This window comes from Carassius auratus, chromosome 22 (assembly GCF_003368295.1).
Source record: "Carassius auratus strain Wakin chromosome 22, ASM336829v1, whole genome shotgun sequence".
NCBI lineage: Eukaryota > Metazoa > Chordata > Actinopteri > Cypriniformes > Cyprinidae > Carassius > Carassius auratus.
The window spans coordinates 10,099,112-10,120,083 of NC_039264.1; the positions used below are offsets into that span (position 1 = coordinate 10,099,112).

A 20,972-nucleotide genomic window follows, 5' to 3' on the forward strand; every position below is an offset into this window, starting at 1 on the left:
TTACTGTATGAAGTAAATATTCAGGCTGGCAGCCAAGAAGGCTGTCAATAAAGCATTTTAGTGCCTGTAGGTCAATACATTTGGCCCATGTTGTCAAAGCACTCTGTACGAACCTCTATTGATCAACCTATAAACATGAACATGTACGCATAACTCACTGTCACAATAACACACACACACACACACACACTCATTATGAGGTTAGACATTACACTTTTATTAAATACAATGACGGAACAACTTGACTGGTCCATATATCTCATACAGATGAGGACATTTGATTGTGGATGAATTTATAACTCTATAATTACATAAATGAAATGATCACACTACTTGTGACACTCTGCAGAATTCTTCTTTCCAGGTGTCAATAGGCCTGTTAAAAAGTGTTAAGAAAAGGGAGTAGGTTTCCCAATTTTGGAGTTAAAGTCAATATGAAACGGCCTTTGAAAGCCATTTTACTTCTGTAAATTGGTGATTGGTAATGTCAACAGAACAGGCAAGTTGTTTTAGAGTTACACAATGACTTTTGTCTGTGTAATAATGTGCACAATAAGAAACAGTAAAAGTGTAAGAAAGTGACGAGGGTCAGTTTTGCTTTCATGTTGACCTTAACATTTGTTTAATTGTGGTAAGCTTATAGACATTCTGAAACATCAGAAGAAGTTCTGGACATGTAGAAGATGGTGTCTGATATGCAGTCACAGTTTATTGTTCTGTCGCAGGACGCTTTGGAGAATTTTTTGCGTAAGGCAAGACTAATCTGAGCCACTGAAACTCATTCATATTTGTATCTCAAACAATCATTTTCATGATTTAAACATTGAAAAACAAAGGAATCACATTGAGGCATTATTTTCTTGACTATTAAGCTCATTTTACCCCATTGCCATTTATATCATAAAAAAAAATACAAATCATAGCCATCACTGTAATGAGAAAAAGTAATGACATTCAAAGTGTAATAAAAAAAAACGGATATTTCGTGATAGTTTGTTATACTGTCTCGAAATGTTCTACAGTAAAAATTACTTTTTAACAGTAATAAGAATTACAAATGGAAATAAAAAAAAAAAAAAAAAAAATGCAAAATGCAAATGTCAGTGAGAATTTGAAACTATTCTTAATGATCATGAAAAATGGTCAAAATCCAAAATTAGGCTCCTTTTTGTGTGAACTTGAACATTAAACCTAAAGTTTTCTCTTTGTTCATCCAAAATATGTACTATTTTATCTTTTTACATTAATACATCCCATTCCATGATAATTGAACCCAGAAACCACCTCTATATTTATTCTCAACCAAATATTAAAATTATAAGAATAATAATAATATGAAAAATAATTATTTTACATAAAATCATTTACAGGCAGAAGTCAAAAAATAAAAGTGCTTCACAATAAGTACAGAATAAATATTAAATTAAAAGTTACATATCTTAAAGATAACAATTCTTATTTCCAAAAAATAAATAATTGATAAATAATACATTTTTGGGACTTTTCGCTCAACACCTGAATTGATTGGAAGATTTTTGTTCACAAATTCATGCCATGGAGACCAGTGTGCAAAGTCTCCAACGGGAGAGGGGATTGACGGAGCAATAATGAAAAAAAAAAAAAGAATGTTGGGATAGGATCTCTATGGTGATAAATAGATATAATCATTTATTTACGATAAAAGGAAGAAGAAATGTGGGTTATAGTGAGGTGACTCATGTTTATCTCTGTTTAACATTATTTTCCTCCCCTCGTCTCATTCTCTTCATCCTGTCCCCTCCTGTCTCTACTGTTTTCCCCAATGATAGCATATATGAGTCTAGAGGGAGCTGCGGCTAATAGGAGACATTTGTCCTGTAATGAAATATATATTATACTATAGCAGTTACACAACCCGAAGCTTGAGTACTACATTAGTGCTTCCACTCAGTAGTAAAACATGGCGATCGAGAATGAGTGAAAGCAAAGGTCATAATTTAGCCTGCATAACCATCATAATCGGCCACTATGCGTAATTAAGCTCCTGTAAGAAAAGCTGAGGCATGGCCTCATCTCAAATGACTCCATCTTGCCCTCCATAGCTCATACCGTATACAAACGTGAAGATATGGCGTTGATTTTTTGCTAGACACAGGAACAGAAAACAGACATGCTGGTTGAACATCACAAAATGGCAAAGGCTTGGCTTATGAACATGAATAAGGTTAATAATGATCTTATAAATATGAAGCATTGATCCAGAAATCAGTTCAGTAGTAGAGCATGTGCTCGAGTCAAAAGTAAAATGTGAAATTATGGTTGCACTTTATTTTACAGTATGTGTACTAACATGTACTTATAGTGTACTTACAGTGCATTTATCTAAGAAAGTTCTGGTAATACAAGGTAACTACATGGGGTAGGGTTAGGTTTAGGGGTAGGTTCAGGGTTAGTACCTAGTTATTACATGGTTATTGTAATTACTATAATAAGTACATAGTATGTACAAGAGGAACAGGACTGTAAAATAAAGTGCTACCAAAATTATTTATAGAAATTTCCAAAATTCATGTATCATAACTAATTACATCACCAGATCGCTACTCATACTAACAAAATGATATTCTTTGCTTGACAATTGGAGACACGTCCACTGCACTCGTCATAACCCACAAATTTGGTTGAAATGGAGGGACAAAATTGGCCCTGGCAAAAGTGGTGGGGACTAAATAATGCTTATGTTCTTGCCACATTTTAATTGGTTAGTTCTCCATTTCAGATGAGTTCGGCAGCAACAACATCCTGTCAGCGTCCAGAAGCTTTTATTTAGAGTAGCTCAACTGTGAAACTACACTGTTAGCGTCCAGTTCCATAAACAGACATGTATACATATAGATATAGTCGCAGCTTGCCACTGTTGGTCCATGCCAGTTTCAGGTTCTGTGCTTTGTATCGGATTAAGGATGCAACAGATGGGAGCCGACAGGACTCTGATGGGCAGAAAAGTTGTTGTTTTTTTCCTCAAATTTGTGTTTGGTCATCGTTTATGGAGCTGCTGTTTCCTCTGTTATTAAGAGGGATGCCCTTCCTCAAGTCCCAAATGCATTTTTCCCCAAATGGAATTTACAGGTGTGAACTTGCTCCAGAAGTTGAGGACGGCTGAAAATATTATTCTTGGTAACTAAACTATAGTCACTTCAATGCGGCTCTTTCCATTTAGTCTATTCTTGTTCAGAAATGCATCATTCATTGTCATTGTACAAGATCCCATCTCCATATTATATTGAGAATACGTTGATGAGGAGGAGGACAAGGAAGGAGATGTTAAAGCTGTAGAAGAAGGAGATTTTGGGTTGGACAGAGGAGGGGGCTGTTTCGGGAATCCAGTCGCAGTCCCACATGTGGCAATAGCTCTCTTATCCCAGGATGTCCAGATACACCGGTGATGCCTTGGCCAGGTTTAGGAGCAGGTTATGGATCTCTTTAATGTTGAGTCGGATGTGCGGTTCTCTCTGCCAGCATCCCAGCATCAAGTCATACACCTCCTTCGGACAGGTCCGGGGTCGCTGAAGTACACGACCTTGGGTGATACACTCAATCACCTACAAAAAAACAATGAGTGAAAGGTCAAGCAAAATAAATGTCCAGAAATATGTAATGCTATATTAAAATCTGCAAGACGTCGGCCTTCCAGGATTAGGATTGAACACTCCTGTCTTATATGTTTGAATACTTAAAATATAATGCTATTCAAAGAGAAATGTGAGATTAGAATGAATGCTAAGTGGTTGCTTAGGTGTTCTAAATGGCTTCTAAGGTTCTTCTGGTTGGTTATGGTGTTCTGGATGGTTCCAAAGGGCAAGGGTGTACAGTCCTATAGAGTTTAGCTCTAACTTGCTCCAATGCATCTGCCGAGAAGTGTCTAGTAATCCTGAAGACCTCCATTAGCTGGTTAAGGTGTGTTTAATTGGAGTTGGAGATAAACTCCAGGATACTGGTCCTCCAGGAGTATGACTGGACACTGGGCAGTGTCTGGTGTCGTATGTTGACTGTTAATGTGTTATATGCGGTTGCTACATTCTCAGGAACCATTTCAAAAGACTTTTGTACAATTTAGGAACTAATATGTACATGCTAATTATTAAAGCTGCGGTAGGTAACTTTTGACGCTCTAGCGGTTAATAAACAGAACTGCTTGCGTCTTGCGGAAGAACATCGTAGCCGGAACTACTTCTCTCTGTTTATGTCTATGAAGAATCACAAAGGTACTGGGTTACTCCGCCGCGGTATCCCCGAAGCAATCTAAAATAGTCCGAATATAAACACTTATTATAGGTGCACCCTAGTGATTCAGGACAAGCTAAAAACACGGTTTGGAAAATGGATTCATGGTGTACTCGCTTATTATATACATTTTTCTACATTTTGAACACAAACAAAGTTACGGACCGCAGCTCTGATTGGTTGTTTTTTACCGGGAGCGATGTATTTATGCAAATGGCAATAGGACACTGGGAGGAGCCAGAGGAGCTTGATTTTTACACAGATTATCTGTCTCATATTCTACTGTCAGGACATAATGACAGGTTTAACAAATATGCAAAAAATATTTTTTTACAAAAGTTCCCTACAGCACCTTTAATATGTGTATTTAAAGTACTAATATGCACCCTTTTGGTGTACTTTTAAAAAAGATACTGCCCAGTGTAAGAGCACAGCTTTCTAACCCTGTTCCTGGTGGCACATTTATAGGATAATATTGTTATTTATATGAGCTAAATGACAACTCAAGACAGCTAGCAGATGGGCGATTAAGCCAGTGTGCCTGCTTCCTGACCTGGGCCCCAGTTAGTCATACAATAACACTACAGTATATACACTATTAAGGACTATATGGCAGATTTCTAGAAAGGAGAGTTGCACCCTAACTGGAGGGGTGGATGTCTTTATTTAGCAGGTCAGGCCTAGCCCAAAAACCCAATTATCTATGAATCCTTTACTATTATGTGGACACCACTTAGACAACCATTCATTGGGATCAGCACAAAAATGTATACTGTTGTAGTCTAGGAACAGGATTGGGAAACCTTGCTCAGGAGTCTTTTAATCGATTGCTAACGTGTTCTATGTGGTTGCTAAGGTGTTCTGCATGGTCTCTAGGGCAGGGGAAGACAACCTTTCTCCTGGAGGTCTACCTTCCTGCAGACTTCAGTTTCAACCTGCTCCATCACACTTGCCATTGACTTTCAAGTGATCCTGGAGACCTAGATTAGCTGGTTTGGGTGTGTTTGATTATTGATCAAGCTGAGCTGAACTCTGCAGGATCAATCAAATTTGATAGTTGGATTAAATTTGTTGGCTCATGAATTAAAAAAATAAAATAAAAATGAAATGTGCTGGAGAGGCCTACGAGAAAAAAGGAATTTTGGCACTGGTGTGTAGATGTTTTAATGTGTCAATACCTCATTATTTGACAGTTGGTACCAGGGCTGTTTCCCATAGGTAAAGATCTCCCACAGCACTACTCCCAGACTCCAGACATCACTCTCCGTGGTGAACTTCCTGTACATGATACTTTCTGGTGGCATCCAGCGGATGGGCAACATGGTATGACCTCCAACCTACACATACAAAACATTGAACATTGAGTCATGCAACATATGGATGCTGATGTCAAATCATTAAAAGTGGTAATGGCCAAACAATGTTTATTACGAAAAAGAATGGCACTAAATATTGTAGAACTGCGGTTTGACATTAAGATGTCCAGGTGTGCTCAAATCGTCTAAACAGAGAAGATACATAAAACCATCAAAGCTCCCTGCATCTGAGAGGTGCTAATGGATAAGATCCATACAGACTTTTAGAGCAAGAGGAGACAGTCGACAGTTTGTTGTATTTGGAGCATTGTTCAGTCCAAAAAGCTCTCAGGCAATTGCTGACAGTATTTCCAGTTCAGGATGTCAGGTGGTGCCGTAAGTTGCGCCTCTCAGGATTTGGATGCTGTAAGCTTGGGGAGTTGGTCTGGCCTTGAGCTCAACCCCAAAACCAATCATTTCATTTATTAGCTTTCTCCATAATGCGCTGCCTCTGAAATATTAATTATGAGATTGTGGTCCAGTATGTGGATTAGTCTCAGATTAATCGGTTTAACATACTGGACTCATCAAATATTAAAGTCAAAAGCTTTTATTCTTTTCACTGGTACCATAGTGGAGCTACATATTGGAAGGGTCACTTAAAAATTGGCCTGCTACACAAGCGCTATTAGAAACCTTTTTCCATGCAATCGAACACACACATTCTCACATGCTTATCCACACAACAACATCCTGCTAAAAAGCTTAGACCAGTTTGCACCAGTTTAAATTTCTCTTAACTGGTTTAGGTGGACAGTTATTGGCAAAGTATCGGCATTATTGTATTAAGGTTGTGGTGAATCAGTAAATCAGTTAGTAAAGTATGTAAATTTTTAAGTATGTACAAAATATATATCTATATAAAATAAATAAATAATCAAGTAACCCTGAAATTGGATATGAGATAGGAGACCAGAACTGAATGACTGTGATAGTATTACACTTTGCTAAAGTCAACATGTAAGGCTGTTCGCACATTACTTTCATAAATTGGAAAATGTGGATATTCAGTTATGAACAAGGTAGGACAACTTCATCCATGAAGAACTGATTGGTTCATAAAAACTGTATGTTTCTAAAAAAGATTGGAGCAAGATAACACATGGATCAAAGATTAAGACGACATGTTTTTACTTTTTAATACTGTGTAGGGATAAATGGTGCACAATATGACCAAGAATCTGTGTTATGAATTATTGATTACTGAAATTAAATGATAAAAATATTGATTTTCTATTAAAGAATGAGTAAAACTTTAGTATAGGAACCAATTCTCTCTATTAACTAGTTGCTTATTAGCATGCATATCACTAGCATATTGGCTGTTTATTAGTACTTATAAAGCAGATATTAATACTAGGGCCGGGACTTTAACGCGTTAATTGAGATTAATTAATTACACAAAAAATAACGCGTTAACTAAGATTAATTAATTACAGAAAAAAATTTCCCGCATTTTTAATAACTTATTTTTGCACCGCGGAACGTTTCTCACTGGATGAGTTTCGGCGGACCGATTATGCTGAAGCACCAACTAGCGTTCGCACATCACTGCAGCAGCACATCGAGCCTCAAGTATCACCTCAACGCAAAACATATAGCAGCTAGCGTGGACTTTACACTTTATGTTGAACTATGTATTATTTTGTTGGCGCAACTGGCAGTTTATGTTGAACTCTTATTGTTTTGGCCAAGGTTATTGAGAGTTGGACTTAGTATGTTATTTCCTCTGAAGCAACAGAGAGATGTTTTCTAATAGTCAGTGTTTCCAATGTTCTGAATGTAATTGACAGTATTGTGTTTTACTTAAAAAACACTTTACAGAAGGTTCCAGCACCTATAAGCTTCCTGAATTTCTGAAATGTACTATTTCTAAATTGTTTCTAAATATGCTATTGCTACACTTCATGGCAAAAATTGCACTGGTCTGCTAGACTTGGTTGAACAAAGATAAACAATATTTTGTTGCTTAAGCTTATGTATTCAGTCATTATTCAATGGTATACTATAAATTAATGTGAAAAAAAATTACTTCTCACTGTTCTCAGGTCAAATATTTATATGCGATTAAAATGCGATTAATTTCAATTAATTAATTACAAAGCCTCTAATTAATTAGATACATTTTTTTAATCGAGTCCCGGCCCTAATTAATACCTTATTCTGTATGATCATATTTTTGTTAACCCTAACCCATACATAAACTTAACAACTACCTTACTAACTATCAATAAGCAGCAAATTAGGAGTTTACTGAAGCAAACCTTGTAATTAATAGTGTGAATTGGTCCCTAAACTAAAGTGTGACTACAGAGTTATATGGAGAGAAAGAAAGATGACATAGGTGGAACAGACTTTATGAGGATCATCAACCATGTTTCTGAATATAGGTTATAATGCAGTAATGTGGCTTCATAAGAAGTTATGTGGTTACACACAACATAACTCCACTCATCAGCCTCTGCCTGGCCAGCTGTTTCTATGGAAACTGATGTTCTATAGGCCTAATCAATGGTGTTCACACACACACACACACACACACACACACACCTGACCTGCATTTGAATCTCAATGGAGGCTCATATAATGGAGATGTGTCATGATATTCATCAGTATTCAGAGATAAATGAACTCTAATGAACTTGGCGCAGTTGTTGGTGAAGAGAGTTATCTAATAGCACATCTCTGCATTCATAAACATCATGCAACCCATATTTTATCACTGGATAAATGATTCACACTGAATAAATGAATGGAACACAGTAGAAGAACACACATAACAGCAGAAAGTGTACGGTTTGGTTTCTTTATGTTCTTACCCTAACTTTTTCCCTAATTCGGCCCCTCTCGGTAGGCCCTCACGCTGAATATGGGGGTGAATGCTAATGAGAGATCTTTAATGACTTTTTCAGATTCTGTCGGACAGCGCAAGTGCTCTATTCCTTTTCTTCACTGCTGCCATAGCTACCCCTCTTTCCTGTTCCCACGCCACTTTTCTGCCTGACTCCTAATCTGGGAGAGACTTACTCAGGGTAGTGAATCAGGACACACACACACACACACACACACACACACGGAGTGAGATTCTGCTGACATCATACAGGAAGCGAGCTAGTAGGGTTAAGGTGTTCGAATAGCTGGTATTCAGTGATCAGTAGACAGTGTATAGCAAAGAACATGAGAAGCATATTGATTTATAAATATACTGGGAAAAGGACTTAAATATCATATTTAGGTGTCCTTGTGAAGTAAGCATTTATTTTAAGTAATAAAATTCACAAATAAATCGGAATTTGTGACAGCGAAAGTCTTCCTAATTAGGGGTACACGTGACTATCGGGATATTTAGTTTGCCGATACTGTATAGATTCTCAAAAACAGAATATCAATATTTAAAAAAAAAAAATCATTCAATATTCATGGCAGTTGTTTAGTTTTGAGTTTACATTCCAACCGCTAGATGTCTTCATCTCTGAACAACAATAAGAGAACATGAAATACTAGCATTAGGGCACGCCACTTCGGTTCGGCCGCGTCCCGTGTGCAAAGGGGCTCGCACGGGGTGGGGGAGTTTTGTGCAGTTGGGGTGCTGCTAGCGTCACGGTTTATAGATAGATAGATAGATAGATAGATAGATAGATAGATAGATAGATAGATAGATAGATAGATATGGTCTTTTTATAAAATACATTTTATACGTATTATACATTTTACTAAAGGATCCTACAAGAACTCCAATTCCCCAACACCCCCACGCTTTACTCGTACTGCACAAAATAAATTGGTTTCATAAAGTTGAATGTTACAGGGACTGATTATTGCAAATGCAGATCCCACTGTGTTCTGGTTAAATAATATTTATTTACTCATTGCTAAGATTTGCATATAGTGGTGTGTTCTTACAACATACAGAACTACCAAATTTTGCTATAAGTGTGATTGCATCATATAATCATTGCTGTTAATAGTGTTCATCGTCTGTTTGATAATGTCTTGATTTTTCGGTAAATTTCTGTCATATTTACATAAACTGACAGTCACCACTGATAAGCAACTACTAAATATTGTTAAAACTTATTTTTTTGTAGAGTTGCTTTGCAACGATTTGAATTGTAAAAAGTGCTATACAACTTATCTTGAATTGAAATGTGTTTTTAATGACAGTTTTCCTAAAAATATATCCTATTCCTAAAATAATAAATTATTATTATATTGCATCATATCATATCACAACCCCTGTATCGTGATATGTATCATACAGATTCTTATATATATATATACATATATTTCAGAAATGATGACTGGAATAATTCAGCTTTGCCATCACAGGAAGAAATGTCATTTGTAAATATGTCTATAAAAAAAAAAATATTTTAAATTGTACTAATATTTCACAGTGTTACTGTTTATTTTATTTTTTTTAATAAATATTTAAGAATAATATAACTAGAATATAATTATGTAAACAAATACAATTTGAATTTATATATTTTATAAATATAATTTTCCATGTAATTCTATAAAACTAAGTATAATTTAAGAATCCCAGAACATTTTGGGGTTCAAAACACAGTCAAACTAGAATGCAAATCTTACCCGATAGTAATCCGTACTGTAGACATCTCGGGACATCCCAAAGTCTCCGATCTTCACCAAGAGATTCTCCCCGACTAGGCAGTTTCGTGTGGCCAGGTCTCTGTGAACAAAGTGCTGGGAAGCCAGATACACCATGCCTGCGGCGATCTGCTGTGCAATATGCAGCATCTGAGACTGAGTGAGCTCTGCCTGCTGCTGCACCTGTCCCTCAGCCATCAGTACTGCATCAGGACCGTGAGCCCTGCGGTTGGACAGACAAAGTAATGACCTCAACCAGACCACAATTCACAAACATACATCTTAGTGTCAGAGTCTGGCCATGATAGAACATTTGGGTTCCAGAGAGAATGTGTTTACAAATTACAAGTTCAAACTTGCTTGCAGGAATGAAATTCCTATGCTCTGACTGATTGTTTTTCTTTGTATTAAACTTTTAAAACATGAAAAATTATCTGCAATTATTGGCTTACATGGACAAAGCAATTATAGAAAAGATTTGACTGAGCACTATTGGATTCCAATACAAACACCCTTGCAGACAGGTTCAGGCAGCTGTACCTAAGGAACTTATTGAGGTCGCCATGTTTCATGTACTCAAACACCATAATAAGTGGATCGCTCTCCACACACACGCCGTAGAATGTGACGATGTGTTCGTGCTGCAGATTGGTCAACAACTCGGCCTCACGATGGAAGTCCTTCCTGGCGTTCTCGCTGGCCTCTTTCAAAGTCTACAAACACACAATGTTTTCAAATACACTGAGAATACTGACAATTTGACGTTCAGTATACCAACATCAATACTAAATTCAACAGCCAACCTTGACAGCCACTAAGATCTTCTCCTGATCTGTGGACAGGTTGTAGCATTCGGCCAGAAACACTTTCCCAAACGCTCCTTCTCCAAGTTCCCTCTTCAGTACAATGTTGTGCCTCTTAATGTGCTGAACAACTGTTGAAAGAACACAACACAATCACACACGTACGTTACATTTGTGTTCTTAGCAAAATGATTCACAAGAAAGAATGTATTTTGTCATATATTGGTCATTCTCTGGTAGTGTTTGCCATATACTAAGCAGGATACTCTACTTAGGTCATTTAACAGATTTGACTTTAGATTTGGGAGAATTTGTCCCTCAGTTCTCTAGTGGTTTGATCTTGCTGAGAAACTTAGGGGAGGATTTTAACGGAGACCAGCTAGTATGAGCTGCTCAGGTAAACCAGAGGCACTTGAGGAACTGGTAGTAGGATCTGCAGTCCTTATTAGCTTGCCTGCCTCCCATGCTGGTTGACAATGGTTTCAATTCCATTTGGAGTGGGGTAAGTAGGACTAGTGACATTAGTGCCATGACCCGGATTGGTGCCGTGACCCGGATTGGTGCCGTGACCAAAATGGGAGTGAGTGTTTCGGAGGCCAGCTTGTAAGAGATCCACAGGCAAACTTCACACCTATGTCCTCAAGAGGTAGTAATTGCTCAGAGTAGTGAAAGTAGGACCAGTTGTCAAACAAAACAATTGACAACACTATAAAAAACAAACCAAACAAGATTTGAGACTGTTGGGTAGAGAAGGATGACAGGAATATTTAAAACTGGAGAGTTTTCTCTCAAACCATAATCACTTGCGTGGTACGCCATAATGGCACTTGAGAAAAGAGATGGTTAAAATGGATTTTTATAGCTTTTTTCATTGGTGGAAGAAAAATTAATGAAAAAGTCAAATTTGGTCTTAAACATAAGTTATAACTTTTTTCTTCAACAATGTTTGATGTAATGTTTAAAAAGCAATTTCATGTATCAGCTGTATAACTGTTGATTTGCCATTCTTTGCACACATTCACATACACATACACATTGTTTTTACTTTTGCCTTTTACTCTTGTTCATTTCTGGGTTGGGTTGTGACTTTGGGGCTTTAAATTGTGGCTCACAGGCTGGAGACTCAAGGCTTGAAGACATTGAATGTAAAGACTCAATGGGGCATCTCAGTTGGGGCATAGAATATGATTAATCCAAACTGGATATGACCTCCCTGGCAGAGTTCAGAAAAAAATAGCTGTTCGATCCACAGCTTGAAGGATCTTTTGTCATGTAAGTCTAAGAGAACGAAGGTTGAGAGTCAACAAGGATCTGTAGATTGATAAACAAGTAACTCAAGAAACTCAATAAACCATGACTTACTAAACATAGCATGTGGACATGGACACCAATTTAAAAATATATGGATAGATAAGGAAATAAATAAATAAGAAACATGACATGAATCCAAAAATTCAAGCAAACTTGAAATAAACAAAACCAATGAGACTGGACCATGATAATAACTGAACATGTAATAAATATTAATAACATAGTAATAATAGGACTAGTCCCATTATGTCAACACAATATTCTGCGGATGTTTGGGTATACTTGTAAGGTATTAATATGTGTAAAAAGTCTAGACAGTAAGAATATTCTCTAGACAGTGTATGTAGAATTGGTGTTGCCAGCATTACAGCAATAAGATATGCTATGCAACTAGACAGCTAAGTACAGACACCCTGATAGATGTCAGAGCTTCAGTCAAGGTAAGTTGAGCAACTTCAAATGAGTTTTTAAGTCTGATGGATATGGATTAAATAGGCTGTTCTTGTGAGAACCCAATGTAAAATTATATTGTTTAGAGCAGGGGTCTCCAACCCTGCTCCTGGAGAGCTACTGTCCTGCAGATTTCAACTCCAACCCCAATCAAACACATCTGAACCAGCTGATCAAGGTGTTCAGGGTTACTTGAAAATTACAGGCAGATGTGTTGGAGCAGGGTTGGAAGTGAAGTCTGCAGGATGGTAGCTCTTCAGGAGCAGAGTTGGAGATCCCTGGTTTACAGTTTGTGCTTTCAAAGCATAGGAGATATTATTGAGTTGTCTACCTCAGTGGTTCCCAATCATGGTTCTGGAGAAACCTAAAAGTGCACGCCTCTCTTATCTGACATACACATATGAGGTCTTGGATTCTTCACTAATGAGCTGATGAGTTGAATCAATTGGGTTTGTTTAGGGAGACATCTAAAATGTGCAGTGTTGGAGGTTATTCAGGACCAAATTTGGGAACCCCTGGTCAACCAAATTAAACACACCTTTTAAAACTCATCAGCTGATTAGTAGAGGTCAAGATCAAACTCATGTATACAGAGCTCAAATCAAATATAGCGACATTTCAATTCCATCAAATCTTGACGTGTCACCATATTTGATTTAAAGGTGATACAAAGTAACTGTAACACTTCCAAACTCTTGGATTAAACTGCTGTATATGGTTAGTTTTACACTACATTTAGGACCTTTTTGGTGGTTTAAACTTTTGGACCCCATTGACTTTCATTGCATGGCCAACTGAAACATTGTCCTATATATCTTGCTTTCTGTTCTGTAGACATCACAATGTTTTGATTTCATTTTTTGCACATTTTGATTCATTTTACTACTCAATGTGTGTCTGCGAGTTTCATTTATGAGATACACCAGACACGTGTTTAATTCCGGAAACTGGGCACAATTTAATAAAAGGTGTGTTAGAGATTATTTCAGATATGGTGAAAAAGAGCTGTTTCTCATCCTAGGCATCCCTTAAGAGAGTGAGGACAGTACAGAGATAAGACGAGATTAATCAGGCGTTTAGTGTGCTGGAGGACAGAGAGATAAAGAGAGAGAGAGAAGATTTTGAACAGACACTGCACTCTTAGAGATTTTCTCTTAATGTGATTAAGAAATGCTTTTGAAGAAAAACTAGCCAGTCAGCTGATTACATTAGCGAGAGCTAGATGATGAGGCTGCATCGATCTACAGTAACTCACTGTACACCATAACCCTATATTAAAAGTAACCAGAGTGGGGAGGAAAGCACACAGTGAACGAGAAAAACAAGAGGCAAGTGAAGAGGGCTTCAAAATAAATATTTAAGATGCTGTGTGTTTGAGTAATCAGATGTGTCCTTAAGTGAACAAACCTGTCAAATGTCTGAATTTCACTCCTGATTTAAAATAAAGAAATACAAATATATATTTTTGCTGAAAGAAAATGATGCCTACCGTAGGATCATTGATACAATCAAGCACATTTTCTAAACTAATTGCCATTACTAGACTGTGTAATGACATGCTTATTACTATAATGTGAATTTTTTTAAAATATTATTTTAATTGTAAATTATTTATTGCTTTTAAAGCCTTTATGATGTTTTTAATTGTATTACAGTATACATTTCTTATATTATATTACGTTTACATAAATAAACAGGCATAAAATCACAAAAAAAAGAAGAAAACTGAGTATGAATAATGTGGAGAAGTGCAATGATATTTATGTCACCTTCAGCCCAATAGTAAAAAAAAAGGTTTGGAATAATATATTTGTTTTAATGCTTTTGAAAGCAGTCTCTTATTCTCACCAACGCTGCATTTATTTGATCAAAAATACAGTAAAAACTGCAATAGTGTGAATTATGTCACATGATCCTTCAGAAAACATTCTATGCTGATTTACTAACCTCAAACTTTTGAATCGTAGTGAATCACAAAAATGTGCGGCAGCACAAATGTTTTTCAATATTGATAATAATCATTTCTAAAGGATCATGTGACACTGAAGGCTGGAGTAATGATGCTAAAAATTCAGCTTTGATCACAGGAATAAATTACATTTTTCAATATAGTCAAAAAGAATTTTTTTTTTTTTGTCATAAAACTATTTCCTGATTACAATAATTATTCCAAACTTTTGACTGCAGTGTATACATATATATATACTCATTTACTAATTCATACAAATGTATTATTTACTGTAACAAACTAGATAGATTCCTTATTCTTGCTGTTTTCATTGGGATAACATTGTTCCATAAGAGCCAGAGAGAGACAGACTCACATGTATGAGATTTGAGCAGACTGCTGGTGCTGCGGAAGTACTGCGGGTTCTCTATGACGGGAATCTTGGTCATGCCAATGATGACGGCGTCTGCGTTCATGTCCGAGGACGATGGTGTGTTTGAGCCGTTGGACACGTGATGAAGAGGACTGGCAGAGTCATCGTCATTACTGATGACTGAGGAAGGACCTGTGTCAAAGACAGAGACTTGTCCTTAGAAGCACAATATTTAAAGGCAGTTTATAAAACATTAAGCTCTTAAAATCTCATTTGTATTGGAATCAGCTTTTTCTTTTCATACTGTCTCCATCTTTTGCAAGGAAAGTGTAATAATCAGTAGCACAATAATCAGTCCCTTGGCCTTGTGTTTCAACTAAAAGAAACAACAAAAATTATCAATGAAAACATAAAAATGTTTAATTAAAAACATCACACCAAGGTCTCTCAGGGACAATAAGTCCATTAAATAAAGACACAGTTCCAGTTCAATGTCAAACGTTTTGGCAGAATCAGAAAGGAAAAATCTTAATACATAAAGCAAAAGATTGGGGTCCAAACATCTGAGAACATATTGAAAACAAGTCAACTTTATGACATAAAATGAATTACATATATGCCATATTTTCTGGTCACTAATCAAATAAGTAAAATGACTAGAAATTGAAATAATGTGAACTTTTTTTGTACAAATGGTTAGTTCTTGATTCCATTAAAGCACAGGATGGTGTTTGGCTAATTCTCAGATCATTACAGAGCACATGATCATCAGGATTAACACAAAAATTACAAAATTTGAAGTGGAACTGCTGTCATTAAAGCACGAAAGAACATAACTAATAGACAAGACCTTCAGAATGACACAACGTGTTCAGCCAGACAGAATCACTCAAAGCTTGACAAAGCTTGTTGTAACTGGAATAATGCACTGGGAATCAACTAAAAGAAATTAGTAGTGCAAATGTAGAGATCTTCAAGTGCCAAAGAAAAGTCAAAAAGGTTCAACAAAACTGACGTCGAGGGTGTAGTTCCATTTACATGAACTTCAGAAAGTTTACATCTATCGTGAATTATATTATTCCCAGGATTTAGCTTATTTAGCTGGTCATTCAGTTTTACATAAATACATTTTAAGTTTTAGATTAAAAAGTCATTTCATTGAGACTATACAATCATTTTCTTCCAAACCTCTCAATATATAAAAATATTTTAGGTTAGTGTCGTATAAATGTATTGATTGATTGATTGATTCAACAAATATATTTATTATAATTTAAAACTTCAAATACAAATAGAAAAAGAATATTAAATAAACATTTAAATTAGTATTTTGGATGTCTAAAAGAAAAGAAGACAAGTTATGGAAGTAAACCGAATATCTCAAAATTGACCAGTGCCTGAAAAAACAATGCTTTCGCCTGTAGTGTCTTGCCTTAAGTTCGGTGGTTTGGCCGTCTACCAATCATAACCCCATCCATAAAATCAGTGCACATGACTGGTTTATGGGAATGCTGTTCCAGGAACAACACACAGATTGTTGATTTTGGAACATCTACTTGTAAACGTTAAGCTGGACAAAAGTAACCTGAGTTAAGCAAGAAGAAGAAGGAGATTATGCTGAAACAAAACTCTAATCAAACTGTCATAGACCCTGTGTACCTCGTGTGTTAGATATGCCATATTTATTCTTTGGCAAATTAAAATGAGGCACAGACTTACAGAAGGGATGCACTGTCCTAAAAGGATAGTTGATCAAAACTTCTGTCATCATTAAATCACCCTCATGATGATCAAAGCTGACTTCCATTCTTCTGTGGAACACGGAAAAAAGGGCTCTAATATTTTTTCACCTTTTTAAAAGATATACCTTTGTACCTAACGGGTACATATTGGTATCTTAAAGGTACATATTAGTACCTAAAGTGCACATATTAGTATCTAAAAGGTACATTAGCCCATTTAATCCCAAAGGTCACAATAGTGACTGTAAAAAAGGTTTTCATTTATAAAGCTCTAAAAACCTTATTGACAGATGTGTTACTGTATTTCCTAAAATATGGAAAGAATAAAGGGCCTCGATTAAATATGTACAGATACACGTGATTAGTGCAAATTGACACATGACCGGAGCAGTTTACTTCCTGTTTGCCCCTTAAGAAAATGATGGCTGAATCAAAGCTCCAAAACTAAAGGCTAGTACAATGTCTTAACATAAATATATGACAAAGATGTTTAGTACACGTGATCTTTAGGGTGTGTAGTATAGATAACAGTGAACATATGCCGCGTTTCCACCGAAATTACCCGGAACATTTTTACCAGGAACTTTTTTTACCAGGAACCTTTTTCCCCCCCAGACCTGTTGCTTTCTGCGTTTCCACCGCGGTGTAAAGTACCGGGAAGATTAGGCAAATAGACTGGTGACGTAGGTCCACACACGTTTCTCAATACAAAGTACCGCTGATTAGAAAAAAAAAAAAGTATGCTGATTTTGGACGTGCATCATCGGTAGTTAGTTCAGACTTTGTGCATTCGACTGGGGAGTGTGATGTCCGCGACGACGCAAGTCCGGTAAATCTATAAACAGCAGCGTACTTGATAACTTCAGTAAGCTCGTCTTGGCTACTGCAATTTTCCTTACAGTATATTTACAATAAAACGAAATAGGATATCAAATACCACTGCCTCCTTTGGTTTTCATTTAAACATATAGATAAATTGAATACAGACCAAAGAAAACCTGTTAGATTTACCCCGCAGCTGAATTACATTTTACGTTTAACCACTAAAGAGACATCAGAGCCAGCGGCACATATCAGAAGGTCTATCCCCGGAGAGGCTGCTCTCTGTGGATACATGAAGACTGAGCTCCTGATGATTGCGTGGAGCTCACCGTCTCCGAGATCGGCGAAACACATTTTTAAATAGGCGCTGTCTTTATAAATAAACAACAGATTTGAGTTTAAACAACTACATTCTCGCCTGAAAAACTTTTAAAATTACACTTCATGACACAATAACAGTAATATTTTGAAAATGTTGATCCGAATAAATGGTGGTTGAACTCAACCAATGCTGCGTGAACTCAACCAATCAGCATGTTTAGTGCACAAGTCCCGCCCCCCGAAAGTTCCGGAACTATGAAAAAGTACCACCTCGCCAGCAGGGACTTTCTGAGGGACATTTTTTTACCCGGAACTTTATTTAGTTCCTGGTTCCTGCGGTGGAAACACACCAAGTACCAGGCCAAAGCCCCTAGTTCCTGGGTAAAGTTCCTGCGGTGGAAACGCGGCTTTAGATATACAATATAAATCTAATTGCAGTTGCTAGTAGGGGTGTAATGGTACGTGTAATCGTACTGGACCGTTTCGGTACAGGGCTTTCGGTATGGTGCACGTGTGCACCGAATGACTGAATGCAATATTTTGTGTGCGGAACATAGGTACATTTTCATGTTTCCAAACGAACATATTAAGTGTCAGAAGTCTACGCGTTCAGCGCTAATCCCGCTGTGCAGCTGATTCAGCGTCCCAGCTGCGTGGCGTGTCCGTTTTTAATGCAGCTCCCATGTTAACAGGTTAGAGCTTGCAGACTGCGCGGCTCGAGCCACGCGGAAAATGCGTGCATACTAGAAATAGAATTGATGCCTATTTTTCACGCGACACGCAAGCGTGTTGGAAGCATTTCCAGGCAAAATAGAATAGGAAAATATGTTTATATGTCATTTTGTACACAAATACATATTAATTCATGACATTTTGATATTTGAAAGTCTATAGGTTGACATATATTCAGATATAAATGTACTTAAATAAATTAATAATTATCTATTTTCAAATATTGCACCTGTCAAAAATAGTCTATATTGCCGTCAATACTGTTGACGGTGTGCTTTATCAGTAGGCGTAAGTGTAGGTGTGTAAAAAAAAATTTTTTCGGCGGCCTCCCTCTATGGGCCCTTTCACACTGCACGTCGGACTATCTAGCGACCCGGGAAAAATTGCCGGAACACTTTACCGGTGTATTTGCCGGAATGGCAGTGTGAAAGGGGCTTATGTCACCTACAGCAGCAGCAGCGCCTTAGCCCGGTGACACACTGGCTGCGTAGGCATGAGCGTGGCATTTCTGCTGCGTGTCAGGTTTTCTGTGTCTTTACACACCAGAATCGTGCCTGAAGAGGTGCTGGCGCGCTGCTGCTGCTGTAGGTGGCATAGAGGGAGAACGCCGAGGCGCCGACAGACCATGATCTTGTCTTCACGACAACAATATCTATACTTCATGTTGAACATAAATAAAAAGCCTACTGATAAAGGACACCGTCAACAGTATTGACAGCAAAATAGTCTATGTTTGACAAGTGCAATATGCCAGTGTGTCACCGGCCTAAGGTTTTCAAAAGGCATCACGCGAGTGTGAACATCACTACAACTAGGAAAAAACAATTGTAATTCAAACGCAGCTCCCGTCGGTATTTAAACAGATCTTTGCTCTTAATTCTGATCGGTCCAACGCAATAACGAAATCTGAGCAGGTCTAAAAACTAAAACTGTTGATGCTGCACTTTACACTTTGGAAAAGTTATATATCATTTTTTTTAAATATGAGCAGGCCTACAAGCTGGGATTGGTAATGCTGCACTGTAATCATAGTTATTTATTTATATTTTTCATTATATTTTATTATATGATATTGGCAGAGACAGAGTATATTATTTAGTGGAGAACTTTGCAGCAGTATTTTTTTCTTATTCTTTTTTTATTTTACAGATATTTTATTAAAAAGTATAAAAAAAGTGTAAACAAACTGTTAAAAAAAAGTTTATAGTAATAAACAACCTGCAGTTTAATGTTTGCATTTCTTTCCCTTACTATACCGAAAATTAACCGAACCGTGACTTTAAAACCGAGGTACATACCGAACCGTGATTTTTGCGTACCGTTACACCCCTAGTTGCTAGTGAAAATGACAATAAAATGTTTCAGTGAAAAAATATTGCACTAAATTAAAAATTCAAATGTTACAAAAAAATGACATTAATGATGTTATAATACTCTAAGCATTAATATTAAAAAATGTCATATGTTAAAAAAAAAAAAGTTTTTTATGCATAATAGTAACCCTATAATGTGATCAAACAGTTTAAAATAGCTATCTAGATATCTAACCATTTTTATGACTGCAGAAATATTTTATTTCAGTACACACATTTGAATATAAAACACATTTTTTCACACACTTTTCCAAAATAATTTAAAATAAATTATTATTGATTATTTCAAAGGGTTACTAAAGACACATCAGTTGGATATTTTCATGTCTGGGAAAATGTCGGGATTAAATGGGTTAGTGTACATTTTGAAAAGTTAGCGCTTCAGTAGTAGCTTTCACACCTTGTTTTTTTGAGAGCGTACAATAAAAGTCAGTGTTGATTCAGGCATCATGCAGTGACTCTCATTGTATGAAACTCTTCTTTGGTGTCTCTGAGAAGAAATAAACAACTTGAATGATTTGATAGATCGATTTGTATGACTCTCAGACCACCTCCTGAGTTTGATTTCTTTTCATTTCGAATGCATTTTGGGTTACCGTGTACACTTGTTCTTTGCATAACGAGTGGCTATTTCCTAAGCAAAAACATATGACCAAGTATATCCATCCTTAATCCTCAAAACAGTTGAGCCCTTAAATAATGAAATAATGAATGGTTGATAAAAGTATTGTTGAATTAGCTAATTCCAACCCAAAGCCTAAAATGTGATTGATCTTCTGAGACCCAGGAACCTGTCTTACTTGGGTAATTCACATTAACCTTGAAATAATCTTTATTCTTTGCTCTTAGATTGCCAACTCCACTT

The 20,972-nt window shown here is 36.7% G+C and overlaps 1 protein-coding gene across 5 annotated transcripts in view; it reads right to left on the bottom strand.

The window, feature by feature from the left end:
- Positions 1-2,488: 2,488 nt before the first annotated feature.
- ntrk2a (neurotrophic tyrosine kinase, receptor, type 2a) overlaps positions 2,489-20,972 on the bottom strand; it is a 57,071-nt gene continuing 38,587 nt past the window's right edge. For 4 of the 5 annotated variants that reach the window (XM_026197646.1, XM_026197645.1, XM_026197647.1 and 1 more), the window contains 6 exons: positions 15,121-15,309; positions 11,036-11,166; positions 10,773-10,945; positions 10,215-10,455; positions 5,442-5,600; positions 2,490-3,581 (listed from right to left, as the gene is read on the bottom strand). In XM_026197646.1, coding sequence (XP_026053431.1) covers positions 3,396-3,581; positions 5,442-5,600; positions 10,215-10,455; positions 10,773-10,945; positions 11,036-11,166; positions 15,121-15,309 — 1,079 coding nt within the window. In that variant the 3' untranslated portion in view covers positions 2,490-3,395. Of the gene's footprint in view, positions 3,582-5,441; positions 5,601-10,214; positions 10,456-10,772; positions 10,946-11,035; positions 11,167-15,120; positions 15,310-20,972 lie in introns of all 5 variants that reach the window. The other variant, XM_026197648.1, reaches the window with a different exon arrangement.